The sequence below is a fragment of the Lissotriton vulgaris genome, chromosome 5 (assembly GCF_964263255.1).
Source record: "Lissotriton vulgaris chromosome 5, aLisVul1.2, whole genome shotgun sequence".
Taxonomy (NCBI): Eukaryota; Metazoa; Chordata; class Amphibia; order Caudata; family Salamandridae; genus Lissotriton; species Lissotriton vulgaris.
The window spans coordinates 1,601,116,726-1,601,132,993 of NC_141693.1; the positions used below are offsets into that span (position 1 = coordinate 1,601,116,726).

A 16,268-nucleotide genomic window follows, 5' to 3' on the forward strand; every position below is an offset into this window, starting at 1 on the left:
CCACGCAGATCGTGGAGATGCTGGGAGACTGCACTTCGGTGCTGGAGCGGCTCAGGGTCGGGGCTTCTCGGACCCCAGAGCACTCACCAGAGAGTTACCTCGATGGTCGTGCTGGTTTTTAAGAGCGTGCAGGTTCTGATGATGGCCGGTCCCTCGAGGTCTCGTCGCACCCACTGATCACAGCTGAGCTGATGACGTGGGTAGAGGTCAGAGGTGCCAGGGAAGCCGGTTCTCGTCGAGCTGGGCCATCGGATTCCTTGAGGAAGGACTTACAGCAAACCGCAGAGTTCTTAGATGGTGCCCGCTGATGCGGGGTGACTACTCCTTAGCCACAAGGGAGAAATCTTGAGAAGAGTCTTGAAGGTCCTTTCGTAGAAAGTAGTTCTTGATTCAAAGATGATCTAGTTTGGAAGGGTCCCCGCTCCGGCCTTTATCCTAAAGAAAGGGGCGGGTACATGACTAGGTCCTGCCCTAAGGGTGGGACCAGGAAGGGGGGTAGTTACACCCCTCTCCCCCTGCCGGGCTTTCCCCAGGCCAGGGCTGTCGCCCCTGGAACTGGTTCTAACCGGCAGATGCGTAGTGAGCACCGGGGTGCCACTCCGCAGTCACCTTCGCGCAAAAGCCCTACCTACCCAGAATACACAAACCCTGTCTGGGACGGTGCGAACCCCGCCCTCGACAGGAAACCCTTTGTCCAGGCGCTCCTCGCTGGAAGGACTCCCAGCAGCAGGAGGTCAGACTCGTGTCTGTGGTGGCAGCATCCATTTTGTGGAGCTGAGGCTTTAGTTAACTTTAACCGGGGTTCACAGTTACGTACATGTCGTGTCCCTCTAGAAGGGTGGAATGCTAACCTCATCGCCAGAATTGGTGAGAGGGCAGCACCCCGATTCGTATGACACCTTACTCGACATGCCTTGATAACGCGACACCGGAGTTACCGATATGGTACGCGTTATCATGGAACAGCCATTGGGTCTTGATTCCGCAAGCTGCAACCGGGCTCGGCTCGGGCCTGAACCTAGCTCACACGAGCCCACGCACTCTGCCTTCAGGATTGTTAAGGCCTGCCATAGGAGTGACTGATAGGAACTCGGGTGTCCATTGTATGGTTAGATATAGAGCTACTATACCTAAAGCAAAGGGTGATTACACGACTTCGCCCCAGCTGTCATGCAGCCAGTTGTGTCAAATTTAGGAGGCCAGCCAGGGGTGGCATAATACATGCTTCAGCCCCTGGCGGCCCTGGGTACACCTATGCCCTGCGTTACGGGGTCTGATAAGGTGGCCCAGTGCCAATTGGAAATGTACCTAGGGTACATGGAATCCATTTTAAAGAGAGAGCAGTAGGCCTGGGGTCCTGATTGGCAGGGTCCCAGGTCGACTATGTCCAAAACCAGCTAAAACACAGGGCAAAAAGTTGGGGGCAACCATAGTCAGGATGTACCTTCCTACAGGCGATACCAAAAAAAGTTTGCAGGGAGACTGCATGATACTCAACTGTGAGGACCCTGCCACAGCTGACTATATTTCCTCATGGCCAGCCTTGGAAAAAAGGGGGGGGATTGACGTACAGCGTCTCTCCTTCTTTTACCCACCTTTAAATACTTTTGACTATGGCGACTCTACCGGTTGGGAGGAAGTCCAGGACTGGCCGTGGACACAGGTGGGGCACTACAATAGAAACAGAAATAGGAACAGCAATAATTACTGGAATAGAGGGTGGGATGCTCGTCCCTGGTTACCTAGAAGAGAAAATCTAAATCCTGACTATTGGAGGGGGGCCCCCACAAGGAATAGGTATGACTGCTTAGACATGGTTGATTGACCAATAATGACAACAAATGGGAAAGGAAATAACTTAGTCACCTCAGCTGAGACCCACAATGATGATCCCCAGACCCTTAACGTTAATATCCTCCCATTAGGGAATATACCTGATTCTCCAGCGGGGGAAGCTCTATCACTATCACTAGTCCAGCAACCACCAGATCATTTAATTAAGGTCTTAAGAGGGGTAGGATCTTTAGCCCTAGAGAAATTCAATGGTGGGACTATACTTACAAGTTTGCTGGACACTACACAAACCCAAAAGGAGGCAGAACATAGCATAGAGGGCATTGAGATGTTAATTTCTAAGACGCTGACGGCAGAAGCCAGCTCACATAAATCCAATTTAAAAATAACCTCCTGGAATATTGCAGGGCTAAATAAAAAAATCAAGAGACCAGTTATTCTTAACCTTTATGGAAAAGCAGGATATAATTTGCTTACAGGAGTGCTGGGATCAGGAGGAGACCCACATAGAGGGCTTTAGCACCTTCTATATACCGTCGATACAGGGCAATCGAGGAGGAGGGTCTGGGGGTCTGTGTATTTTTGCCTCTAATCTGTGTAATATAAAACTGACCACACACGAGGCGAGTGGATCCAAAGTAGGTGTAGGTAGATCACTACAAGGACTTATGATTAAAGCAAACGGGCGGTCCCTTTTTCTGATTAACATGTATATTAACGTGCCAAAAGCAGATCTCAAAGCCTTAATAGCTGAGCTCACTTCAATGCTCAAGAGAGGCGGGAAGGACGCAGACTGTACTCTTATAGTTGGAGATTTTAATTGTCATCTATGTCCTTATAGTGCCACAAAAAATTGTGGCATTTATAATTTAAGAGGGGATCCCACCACACACTTTGAACATTCTACTCTGGGTAACATGTTAAATCAACTTATGCATGATTGGGACCTGGGTTTTTCTAATGAACTCTGTGAACCACCTGTAACATTTCAGACAACCTTTTCTGGTCGAGGGTCAGGCACTGTAATCGACTACATCTTAGTGTCAAATAGGAACCAGGGCTGGTTGGATGAGTTTAATACGGAAGACCTGGCATTAAGTGATCATTTTCCGATTAGCGCCAGTATCTCTGTAGGAAAGCCCGGGAGCCACACAACAAGTACATCTAGTATCCTTCACGGTCACTCGGTGTCGTTGGCAAGGAAAAATGGATACGTCATAAAATGGGAAAAAATTGACTCCACAAATTTCTTGAAGGACTTAGTACAGACAGAATTGAAACAATTCACGACCTGCTTAGAATTTAATATTAATCCCCAGCTAATTATAGTGGCCTATGCCAGGATAATTGCCACTATAAATGACAAGCTAACTAAAAAACAGAAGACGGGGGTAGAAAGGAGAGTACGCGGCTGGTTTAATTCCGCCTGTACCAAAGCCCATAAAGACCTGCTACAGGTATTAAAGACTGTCCCAAAAGACAGTAGCTTGGTTAAGGACGCCAGGCGAGCCTACAAGCAGACCCTTCGAAGTAGACAGGACGAACTGAAAAACCAAGCCTGGGAAGCCTTGATAAAGGCAAGTGCCTCACGGGATAACATCTCTTTTTGGAAAGAAATTAATGCCCCCTTCTTCGCAGATAGCAAGGCCGACTCTATGGAGATAGCCATAACGGAAGACGTTTGGGTTAATTACTTTACCTCCCTATATAAGAAAGATTTAATAGTAACGACCCCACAAGAAGATTCGAATACCAGGCAGGTGGAACATGCACCGGTGCAAGGTAGTTTCCCATTAAATGTAGTTATTACCCCCTTAGAGGTTGAGCTAGTAATTACCCAGAGTGCTAATTTAAAGGCCCCCGGCCCAGATGGAGTCCCCATTGATTTATTCAAAGAAAATGTAGATCTTTTGGCTCCTCTACTAGCAAATGTAATAAATGCGTATAGTAAAATAGGTTTTCCCGATACATAGCACGAAGCTATAGTAATCCCAATATTTAAAAAAGGGGACAGGCAGGACCCAAAATGCTATCGCCCTATTTCCTTGCTAGATACCCTGATGAAAGTCGTAGGTAGAGTGTTGCTAACCAAATTACAAACTTGGTCCAAGAGCAAAGGGATTCTCTCGAAATTCCAATATGGCTTTAAAACGGGTGTAGGCACTGTAGAGCAGGGTTTAAACCTGGCCCTAATAATGAATAAATATATTGGAGTAAAAAAAGGGAATCTGTTCCTAACATTCGTCGATTTAACCTCGGCTTTTGACTGTTTAGACCATAGTCTCCTATGGAAAGCCCTGGTTAAATTGGGGATAGATAAAAACATTTTACATTTTATACAGGAACTGTACAGAGATGCAGGTGCCACGGTCAGATACGGCAAAAACGGAGAGCGAACTAGAAAATTCCCAATAGAAAAGGGTGTTCGACAGGGCTGCATCCTTGCGCCATTCCTTTTTAATTTATACATTAACGAGGTAGCAGACTTTTTAAACGATCTTGTAGTGGATTACCCTAAAATAAATGGCATCTCAGTACCACTATTATTATACGCTGATGATGCGGTGATCATGGCTCGCACACAGCTGGGTCTCCAGAAGGCCCTAACGGGATTCTCAATTTTTATGAGTACCAGAGGTCTAAAAATAAATGAGGGAAAAACATTCACAATGTCATGTACTATGAGAAAAAACATACCAGACTGTAAAACCTTTGTCAACAACACAAAGATAGCCATGACTAAAACATTTTCTTATCTAGGCATCATTTTTAACAATAGGGGCACATGGTCATCAGCAATAACCTCCCGGAACCTGGCCTTTTCTCGCACGATAGGTGCTGTTAAACAATTTGCTAAAAGACTGGGCGGGAAACCTGTAGACATATTACTCAAGATCTACGCAGCTAAATGTGTGTCCACTGCTGTATATGGGGCTGGCATCTGGGGACTGGCAGATTGCACACAAATACAAACAGTGGAAAATGCGTTCCTGAGGCACCTTTTATCAGTCCCTCGTTCCACATCTACCACCATATGCCACAACGAACTTGACAGAGTCCATATCACCGATTTGATAAAGATAGCGCCAGTTATGCTGTGGTTTAAGATCTGGACATGTGAAGATACAGGTTTAAATCAATCCGCTCCTAGCAAGCAGCCATGGTTAGCCTATGTTAAAAAATTCTTGAACTCTATTGGTAAACCAGATCTCTATCTAAATCCCACATCATGCTCACGAATATCAAAAAAAGCTTTAAAAGTGGCATGCCTTGACCTATTGGAGGAAAGGAGATGGTATTTAGATGGGAATAAGTCTACCATTGTAGCCCACCGCAGCATCCTTTATGGTTTGGGCCTTCATCCATATCTGGCGCCAACCTATTCGTGCTACCATAGAATCCTTTTGACACGAATGAGGACTGAGTCTTTTTATAGGCTAATAACATTTCCTGCCCCGAATGATTGGTCTGCTAACTTGATAAAATGCCCGTGCGACGATCTATCTAACCAGTCACACATACACTGCATTTTTCTCTGTAAGTATTATCAGTGGGGGAGAAAAAGATACCTGTTACCCCTGCTAAAGTCATGGGGCTTGAGAAATTGTAAAACTGCACTGATCAGACTGTACATGTTGCAAGATGAACTTACCATTGTGTCAGCGATAACATTTTTGACCTTCACCGTAAAATGCAGAGGGACCATGTGTAATGATTAGGACCTTAAGGTAACAAATGTATTATATTGTGCCTAATTACATCAAATAATACACAATTATGAAAATGAAATATGCATCCCAGGAAATTGCATGAATTTTATGAATCTTTTAATGAACTTTAGAACTATTTTATGCACCTTAAGAATTTCATCTGATTTGTTTATATTATGTGTATCTCTGTTATAAGCTTTTAATGAGAAAGTTATTTAGTCTGCCCATGTTTGTATTTTGTATTTATGTCTGCTTTTATGGTTTTTTTGTCAAAATACCGAATAAAGCTATTTTTGAATTTGAATTTGCTTATCTAAGCATGGTTCATAGAAATTGAGTTGCATTCCATAGATTGCTTAATTTGTATGGAGAGGTAATGACAAAGATAGCTACATTTTCCTTATTTTCTCTTAGGGAATTAACAAAAACAGGAACCGATAAGCAACAATTAAAATTAGCACGAAGAAAGAGGAAGTGCTTTTCCTTTGAGGATTGTCTTGAAGAGAATCAAGGACCTCCGGGTCATTAATAGTATTGAAACTTGTCTTTACAATAGGTGGGAAATGTTATATTTATGTGGCCAGATTTTGAAACATCAACATGAAAAACATCACTATAAAACACATTTCTTTATTTCAGAATTTAATTGTGGGGGGAGGGTGGGCTATTACACTTTTTACAACAAAATTACACATTTATGATTTACTTGTTGAACTATGTTGGAACCAAAAATAATGGGGAAGGGCAAATGTGTATCGAAACAACCAGAGAGTTCGAAGCACACTTCCTTTTATCCCTACACTCCCTAAACAAAAGTGAGCAAGTCCATCTAAAAACATAAATGCAAATTCAACAGTGTTTTGTCAGGGAAATGTTAGCGCAAGTCAATGAGGAAGATCTCAACTGGCAGCATTTTAAAGAATAGCGGCAGGCAGAAAAGACGCTCTCACCTTTTGCACCTATGCTCTATTTTGTTAAATATCTGAGATCAGTTATTTACAGTGCTCTAAAGTTACAAACCAGTGACATTAAACTTTATAAATGTTACATTATTTACGACCACTAATAGAGAAGTCTGTAAAAAGCCTGTCAAAGTCTTTGTTCCTGTGTCGAGGATGAAATCTATTTTTCTTTTCAAAGATTCCTCACCAGTGAAACCTCCAATAAACATCAAATACTGCATCTTTCCTAAAGGATGGACTCTTATAAAGTGTGTCCCCACACTTCTTTCTATCTTCTAAAAATTCCAAAGATAATTCCCCCCCAAAATCCCAAAGATTCCATGTGTCACCGTACCTTTCTAGACCCATGAGCAACTTCGTTGTTGTGAAGCGGCAGTGCAATTTTACTTGTATGCAAAGCGGAATGCGTTCTTCTTGCATTATTTGTCTTTTAAAAAAGGAACATTTTGAAAAAAGGGTTGACCTGTAACACTGCACTAATTGGTTTTAAAACCATTTTTATTCCCCATATGATTTATGATATTTTTTAGGTGTGCTTTTATTTAAAGGAAAAAAACAATAAGCCCATTTTGCTTTGACAAAGGCATTGTTTTTTGCAAGTGAAGGTAGTGTTTCTTCTCTCCTCAAACAATGTGCAGGGGTCAGAGATAAACGAAGGCCTAATTCACAAACATATCAGAAACCGTAACATAGGCATCGTTTTTTGCAAGTAAAGATAGTGTTTCTTCTCTCTTCAAACAAAGTGCAGGGGTCAGAGATAAACGAAGGCCTAATTCACAAACATATCCGAAACCTGCTCCTGGAGTTTTGCCAACTTGTGTAGGAGCAGATTTCAGAATCACTGAGGTTCGAGAAATACTCCTCTAAATTTCTACCCATGACCATATGAAGGGATATCCACAAGCTTAACTGCGCATGCGGAAATGCCTCAGAAAAATAATTTGCCCATCCGGCAAATAATCTGCCCCTACTTCCCCACTAATCTGGGGTGATTTCCTCCCCATACTCACGCTGGAAATATGTTTACTCCTGCTCTGGACAAAAATAAATCTCTGATCTTTTCCAGAGCTGGAATAGTCCGGAATAATGTTCAGGACTACCCACCAACTTGTGACTTTGTGGATGTGCCAAAACATTCAAAGGCCTTCCTGCCTGTGTGACAAAAATGGAATAGGATTCACACAAGCATAATGTTACTAATATTGAGTTATAGTATGGATGCATACATCACTTTACGATTGCAAAGCCAAGGCACCTTCCCACTTGTATGACTACAAAAGCCCATGTTAGACAAAAGAGGAGCTTTAAAGATACATGAATTGTGACCATTAGCCTGTGGACAGTCAACACTTACCTCTGCCCAGGAGCCAACGATGGTAGAACCAGGCACTTTGGTCATTGGGGTCCGTGAAAAAGGCATTCTGCACCATTTCAAGTTCTTTGCAGGGGAGTGGAGATTCAATGGGTTGGAAAAGGGGTAGAAAAAAAGCAGTAAGCCACAAGAATAAACTGCCAATTAAAATGTTAACAGCAAATCTCCTCACGTTCCCTCTTCCTTCTGTCCCTTTTATTTCTTCTTTATTTCCTATATGTCTTGCTTGTTTCTTCTCCACGGTGTGTCCACATTCATGTGCATGTAAAGCTGCTCACTAAAACATGCTTAGTTCCCAACTCCCAGATGTCTGCCTCACTGTAAGATGCCCAACCAAGATTTTCATTTTGGCTTCCAAAGGTCTAGTGGCAGCGTACAGATGGGGGGTTCTTTATATAAAAACTGTTAGTGAACAATTAAGGAGGCACTATGCTATAAAAATTAAAACTTCCAAAACAGCACTGCTACATTGTTCTGAAAAGCTCCAAACAGATAAAACTGAAATACCCATTAGGAGTTGTACTTAAATGTGCTACCATATGAACTACAATGACCAGAATGTAATTATGTATGGGCTACTAAACCAAAGAATAAACACAAAGGTGACATGGCAGACAAACTTCTACATAAACCACTACATTGTCAATAATGCTAATGTAAGACCAGAAAGACTGAAAGGCCTGCCAGAGGCCAGCAGCGCATCTGAGAGTGATTAAAGCTAGTTGTAGTGCTTCCATGTGAGACACAAGTCATCGAGATCTCTTCTTTGAACCCAACCCTGGAGTCATTCTCACTATTTGCAGTCTTTATTTGTGAAGTCTGCCACATACCATGCCCCTCACCTTTCAGCAGTATCTCCTCTGTGACTCGTCCCTGACGCTGAGGGTCAGGGTAGATCTGAGGGAGTAATTTGCTGCGGTAATGCCAGGAGGAGTAGTTGGAGAAGTTCTTAGTGATGAGGCTGTGGGTGAATTCAAGCTCCTCCTTTGCCAGGACCTGAGAATGGCTCACAACAAATCGCCGATAGTCCCAGCAATGAACTGAGAGAAACAGGACAGAGTTAATAAATCCTTTGTATACCAGTGTAATAATTCCCATTACTATGTGTCCTTACATCACCCTAATACTTCACAGGCAACTTTTACTTTCTTCCACTAACATCAGTACTCCCCATAACAATCTTCTGATAGCACATCCTAAAGCCAGCGCTCTCACGCGGCTAAGGTCCTACGACCCTCAAGTAACTCCGATGATCTGTGCAGGAGAACATTCACTTAAATGGGTAATATACTCTTTGCCCCTCTCTCAGCTCAGCTGTCTTTGCTCCTGCATAGCCTTGCTTAATCAAACAGAACAATGACCCCCTCAGAGCTCTACACATACCCCTCACTCCCTTTCAGCACTTATTATTGACTCACAGTTCCTCTCATCTGTGTCTAGGAATTTGTTACAGAGCTGCAGTTCACGGCCCCAGTCTGGCTCAGGGGCCCGTTCCATCACCCACGTGCGGTGGTGCCATGTGCCATAAGACTTGGGGTTGACTCGTAGACATGACTCCAGGAACTGCAGTTCACCTCTATATAGTAAATTCAACTCCTCTTTGGACCTATTTAAGGAGACAAATGTAAACACCACATACATCGTTTACATTTTATAACAACAAATATATCAACAAGTCAACAGCTTCTTAAAGACAAATAATAACTGCACGTTAAATAGAACTCAACCCTCACTCTAGAAAGCCTGCAACAAAACTATTGAGTTATTAAGTCTATATTTTTTTGGCAATAGAAGAATGGAGGTCAGAATAGGATTTTAACCTGTGATGCCAAGTTTGCACCCATAGGTCAGTTGAAGGAATGTGGATTTAGTGTGGGACTATGGCAAACTAAATGCATGTTCATTGACTGAGGGACAGTGCCACCGTGCGACTTTCCTTTTCATTGTCATTCTGCATTGCACACACCCAATGACCTTTCACTTGAACTAAAATCAATACAGGGGACTCAGATTGCGCAAACAAAGCAGGTTCAAGCCTCAACACTAGCATTTATGGTCAGACATTATGAAATTACTACACAGGTTCTGGTCTGAAATATCTTACACTGGAGGTAGAAGTAAAGGCTTAAGGAATATAGAGGGCTCGGTAGTCCACACAGAACCCCAAAGTCAGTAGACCCTTGCTTTGGTACTAGAACCACAGGACTTGACCAAGCACTACAAAATCTCTCAATGACCTCAAGGTCCAACATTTTGGGACCTTCTGCCTTGATGCATTCCCAAACTCGGTCAGGAATTCGGTACATTCTGATCTTCACTGTGAGACTGTCACCTGTGTCTAAGTCATGCACGCAGACAGGTGTCAACCCTGGAGTCAGAAAGAAGAAGTTGGCAAACTGTCCCAACACCTCCCTACTGTCTCTGCTGCTCAGACGTTAGCTCAGGGGCTAACTGAACCCGTTTCACATGCTTACTGTCCTCCTCAACTTCCCCTACAATAGTCATGATATTCACTATGTAATCTCTCTGGAGCTAAGGCTTAAGCATATTCACATGGAACGCCCTCCTAGGTATCAGCAGTGTCCACCAAATAGTTTACCGCAGACACTTTCTGAACTACTTTGTATGGCCCACACATTTGTCCTCAAAAGTCCTGGGCCAAATAAGTGAAAAAGGCTTTAGCACAAACAACCCCAGTGTTTAGGCAGAATATCGAAAACAAAAATATTATGGGACAAAATCGTGTGTCAAGAATATCAAGGACAAAAATGTTGTGAAGGTACATTTCTATTGGTAAGCAAAGTTTTACTATACATAACTCCACATAGATCAACCATGACGATTTATACAGCTTCAAGGTGCATAGATGAATGGTTAAGAATAGTAAATCAATACCTATTTATTTGCAATTACCTTCGCAATATTTTGGTCCTCGATATTTTTTACATGAAATTCTGCCCACGCAATATTTATGTTTCAGAAATTCTGTCAGTGATCTGCACTTCCTCTCCTTCCTGATACTCAGTCAGTGAGGCTTTCTGTTCCTGCCATTCCCTCATCAGTGTTTGGCTGGCTTGAAGGTTTTCCTTTGACTGACTGTACTGCACCATCAACTTCCTGAGGCCAATCACATAATCCACCACATCCTTCCGTGGAGGCTCTGAGGTTCCCTCCCCCCCTCTCCCCTCCTGACTAAGTGCTATTTTAATTATATTCTGTGAGGTTATTACTCATGTACTAAGCAAAATGCTGAGATTGTTAAAGTAAAACACTTTTAAATGTATATTGAGTCTTTTCTTAGGGCAGTGCTTGAGTGTGCTATTCTAAAGAAATAATGGCCTGATTATGATGCAACTCCAACCTCGATTACGATGCAACCGCACATAGTGCAGTCGCAAACTCCCATTTCCCTACGGGAGCTTGTGTGGCAGTCGGAAACCAGCCGCAGCACAAGCTCCCATAGAGAAATGTGAGTTACTGTAAATCCCTGCACTGTGTGCCAGGTACCTCACAGTGCCTGCCACACGGTGCAGGGATTTACAGGGGGACACCGAAGAGGCCCCCACCCGGCCCACAACTGTAGACCGCGATGAGAAGGGAGCCCTGCTAGGGGCCCCCAAAGCCGCTTTCTGACAGGCTTTCAATGTCGGAAAGCCTGATATGGAAAGCCTGTCGTAAACCAACATCATAATCCTGATGGCGGAAATGCCATCTGTAAGGGATTATGTGGGGGTTCCAACTAGCTCCTTGAGCCCGTCAGAAGCCAGTCGGATTGACCAACCAGTTTGGACTACGACCGCCGCCACTGAAATACAGCGGTTGGACTTTAAACCAAGGATGTTGGTCGGTAAGCCTCTGAACCCACATCCTCATCAGGCCCTTTGTCGGTTTTCAATTAGAACTGTATCCTTCAACCCTTTACAGGACTGCTTTTATCTCAGGAAGCACGGATACCATAACTGCGGGTATGCTCAGTAGGTTGTCTGGGCTACCATAACCTGGACTCCCTAGCTCAAGCGATGGTGTACCGAACATGGTCCCTGCACCCATGGGTAGGGAAGTCAAACATTGTAGGCTTGGGTCTGAGGGCTGGAGATTAACGGGAAAAAGACAAAATGTATGGCCCTAAATCCGACTAAACCAGATAAGGGCTGCTTAACACTGAAGGGAGTAAAGTTGGAATCGGTGCCCCATTTTTCATATCTAGGGGTGACACTAGATTCCAACTTCACTTGGAAAACCCAAATGGAAAATAGCAAACTAATATTTGACCAGAATGTAAAACCAATTCTCAGGGAGCAAAACCTAAGCACAAGTAAAGCGGTGTCTCCAGTAATGGAATTATTTAAATTTAAAGTCCAACCATCAGTACTTTATGGCGCAGAAATATGGGGGCCTGGGTCCAATGATATTTTCATTGTCCTAGACAACAACTTCATGCGAAGTCTGGTAAGGGTCCTGAGAGGCACCCCACTAGTACCTTTGCAACTGGACCTAAACTTTAAAAGAACTGATCATCAAGTCTTGATCCGACCTTTAATGCTATGGGTTAGATTATGGCATGTTCCCGAACTCCAAGACTATAGAGACGGGTTAAAAGAAATCATGGCACTTGACAGCCTGAAAGCTATCCCATGGCTTAGGCACGTTAAAGCTTGGTTCAGTAATATAGGTCTGAAACATTTTTGGGAGAACCCCGAGCAGTTACCCCCCAACCCCAAATTAATTTTAAAAAGGGCCTTTTGGAGCTTTATAGCAAATAGGACTGTAAGTATCATAACTAGTGGGACTTTAGTTTCAAATTTCTTAAATTTCAAGGACGAACCACTTTATGAGACTTTTATGGATGAAATAGAGCCCCCACTTGCCAAAACACTATTTTTAAAACTTAGATATGGAAACCTTTTAATAAAAACAACCTTGGCACGCTGGGCTAGAAATTGCGATCCATCGTCCACAGTATTGGACGAAATTTGTTCTATGTGTGAACATAACCAGATAGAAAACGAGCAACATATCCTCCTTTTCTGTCCCTTGTACGCTCAGGCCAGAAAAAGATGGATTAAACCAATATGTCTATTGTTAGGCCTGAGGTCATGTTCACAGGCTCTAAGAATTCTAACAACAAATACATCGCAACAGATAACATTTAGTGTCAGCAGATTTTTACTTTCTATTTTCTTCCAAAGGAAAAAAATGGGGCTTCAACTGTAATTGAGTTTTTTCTTTTTTTTAGGGCTTGAATTGATTTGTTTACTGGAACTAGTGTGGTGGTCCATCCTAGGATTTTATGATTGTTGTGTTGTGCTCCAATTGTCTTCCAACATGAATTGCACTGTTCTAATCAATGATTTTAATATCTTAAGCGGAATGTTCATTTTTTATGCACTGAACTGTAATGTATGCATTGTTCTTTTATGGCATCAAGCCGAAATAAAGAATTTTGAAAAATGAGTACCACTTACGCAACAAGCAAAGATCAGGAAGCACTCATAAGGTAGGTAGTAGTAGTAGGAGGAGGCACAGTTACCATAGAAAAGGGGTATATATCAGTTTCACTGTGTTTGGTACAATGGTACCACCGCATAAATGTACAGCAGAATGCCCAACTGCTGCTGCTGTTTGGTGCACCATAGAGAAGACTCTTCTACAGGGGTATTGTAACCTCATCTGATGGCTCTTACTATCCTGTCATCTAGGGCAATGCAGGATCAGGCAACACATAACATGTAGACAGCAACCGAGGAATGTGAGGAGCTGCATCATTACGGCCAGAAACAACTCTGGTGCGTCAGTGGTGCAGCCATCTTAGAGGCGGTATGCTAGAGCCCCACCACACCCCCCTTTTATATGACATACAGAAATCCCCTTTGCAGTCCCAAACCCTGTGATTTTGTTAATCATAGGGTTTACAACCACAAACAGGCTTTGTACATCTGGCTCTCATTTCTCATTCAACTCACTACACCAACAATCCAGGTATCATCATATTCTCTTTCGCTTATACTCAGCATTTTACAGCATCTCACACAAAGTGCATGCAAAACCACCAGCCAACACACTACACTTTTACGATCTACTCTATCATGTGGACTTCATTTTTATTCGTGTTTATATTATGTGAAAATGACTTTCACATGCTGTTTTCAAGATAAAGCTTCTGGTTTTTAGAGCCCTCCTACTTATCAATTTTGTCTGCAAACTAAACAAACCTAGTAACTCATTAAAAAGTAGTCACACTCGCTCAAGAAAGGAATGGTTAGACATGAGTTCAGTGTTAAGAAGAAGACCAGAACCCCAACGTCAATGCAAGATGAATTACAAAGGTACAGTCTGAAAGAAGCAGATGGCTATGTCACATAGTGTGTGTAAGGAAAGTATGTAAACACTCTTCAAAATGTCGAAGACTCCGTCTGGACAGCCTAATGCTGTATAAAAATGATAGTAAAAAGAACAAATAATGGATGGAACGCTGAACAAATGAAATATTCACCCCCAGTCACAGAGCTGGGTTTAATTCATTGTATTTTAGCTCACCATGCCACCCCAGTTTGGACCCAAACAATAAGCGTCAGATAGAGCTACATCTGCTGTACACCCCAATTTGTTTGTTTCCCGATCCTGACTGAAGCATCTTTATGGGAGAAACAGGAAGTCTACTAGGGGAAGGTGCACAGCTACCATGACCACTTCCCCGAAAGCTCATGTTAACACGTGCACAAATCCCAGAGGCTACCGCAAAAATGCCAAGATGAGCACAAAATCCAAAGGGGTCACAAAACATCAAATCAATCCATAGACAGAGTCATGGACAGGACAGCATACGTTGAGGAGTGACAATTACTCACGTCTCTTTCTCTAGCTGCAGGAATACTTCACGCCGCAAGTTCCAAAAGGAAGCAAAGTCTGGATTAGCCCCAAGAATCTGATTCGACAGGTCCAGAACCTCTTTGTCAAGCTCTCCATTTCTCCTCTATAAATTAACAAGATGAGATGTGTGGGTTCTCTTCACCATCACTCTTCCCAAGTAAACATCCTAGCCTAGAACACCGCTTACCACTCCCAGAAATATTAATGTATGCCTACGTAAGATTAGATTACCTTTTCGAAGATGGTACTTGTTTTAGTGATAAATATCTGAAGCTTCTTCTCCCGTTCTTTGCGTTTTGCTTCCTGCTGCTCTTCACTGGTCTTGACTTTCACTCGTCCATGCTACGATTATAGAAAAGACATCTCAGAAACAGTGATGGAATGACATGGTGACCTGGCCTTATAATACGAAAGTTGCTGCTGTGATCACAAAGACCATTCATATTAGTGGCTCACTGTAATTGCTACAAAACAGGCCAGTGACCCCTCATCTTAACCAGATTAAAAATATATAAATAATGGATACAATGTGGAGACAAGGATATAAATTAGAAGCACTACTAGGATCAAGGAGAAAACCTCTCTTAAGCAGCCCAATCCCATCAAAATATTACACGTTATCCGTAATATATGTTTATATTAAATGTTGGTTTTGGTGCGATTATCATGAAACATGCAAATAGGAAAGTGACAATTGAAAACAGAAAATTAAGCACTTGACCATACTCTAGAATAGTCTGTAGCAACATAAGACAGCACTATTTATTATGGTTAATAATGAGGTTAAGAATGTCTTGATTGGGAAGTCAGGGAGTTTTTTTAATGCTGCTACCAGCAAATTATAACTAACAATGTGCTCTGATTGCAATTACAGAGTCAGGCTATCATGAACTGACTGCTAATTGAATAAAAACAAGCCTTTTCAATGCAATCGGTCTCGCCTTTGGGACCGTATATGTATTTAGCTATGGAGCACGTTAGCCTGGGTGCTGAAACATCTACTGTTCTTTAACATGGGGGAAGGTAAGCACCAATTTGAGGAACACGCCACGCATGGGAACACGTGGAGAGAAATACTGCCTATCAACAGGAAATTGTATTGTCCAAAGCTCTGTTTTTTATTATAAAATCAGCCCCTTGGGTGGTCATTTAACTGAAATTACAAGATTTGAAAAAAATATTTTCTACAGGTGCTCGTTGAATACAAGTTTTTATGGCCTGGAATCTAGGGAATGCTAAAGTAATTTTGGTATTTTACTTACCTCTGCTGTTCGTTTTCTATCAAGAAAGTTAAAAAGAAAATCCACAAGTAGAAAGCAATTAAGGTATTTTACTGACCTCTACTGGTCATTTTCTATCAACAGCTAATTAGAGGCAGTTTATCAAGCAGAAAGCAATTCTGGTATTTTACTGACCTCTACTGGTTGTCTTCGATCAAGACAGTTAAATGGAGGCAGTTGAACAGAAAAAAGTATCTAAGCAAGTCCTAGGTCTGATCTCCAGATCCCACAAAGTATATACAACAGATCTTCCAGGCTCGAGTTAAGTAGTTAAGCCCAG

General features: G+C 42.5%; 1 protein-coding gene across 1 annotated transcript in view; it reads right to left on the reverse strand.

Annotated features, from left to right (window-relative positions):
- RABGGTA (Rab geranylgeranyltransferase subunit alpha) overlaps positions 1 to 16,268 on the reverse strand; it is a 155,657-nt gene that overhangs the window by 100,070 nt on the left and 39,319 nt on the right. The window contains exons 3-7 of the mRNA XM_086923739.1: positions 14,940 to 15,050; positions 14,687 to 14,811; positions 9,257 to 9,444; positions 8,681 to 8,878; positions 7,821 to 7,904 (exon numbers count right to left, since the gene is read on the reverse strand). Coding sequence (XP_086779865.1) covers positions 7,821 to 7,904; positions 8,681 to 8,878; positions 9,257 to 9,444; positions 14,687 to 14,811; positions 14,940 to 15,050 — 706 coding nt within the window. The remainder of the gene's footprint in view (positions 1 to 7,820; positions 7,905 to 8,680; positions 8,879 to 9,256; positions 9,445 to 14,686; positions 14,812 to 14,939; positions 15,051 to 16,268) is intronic.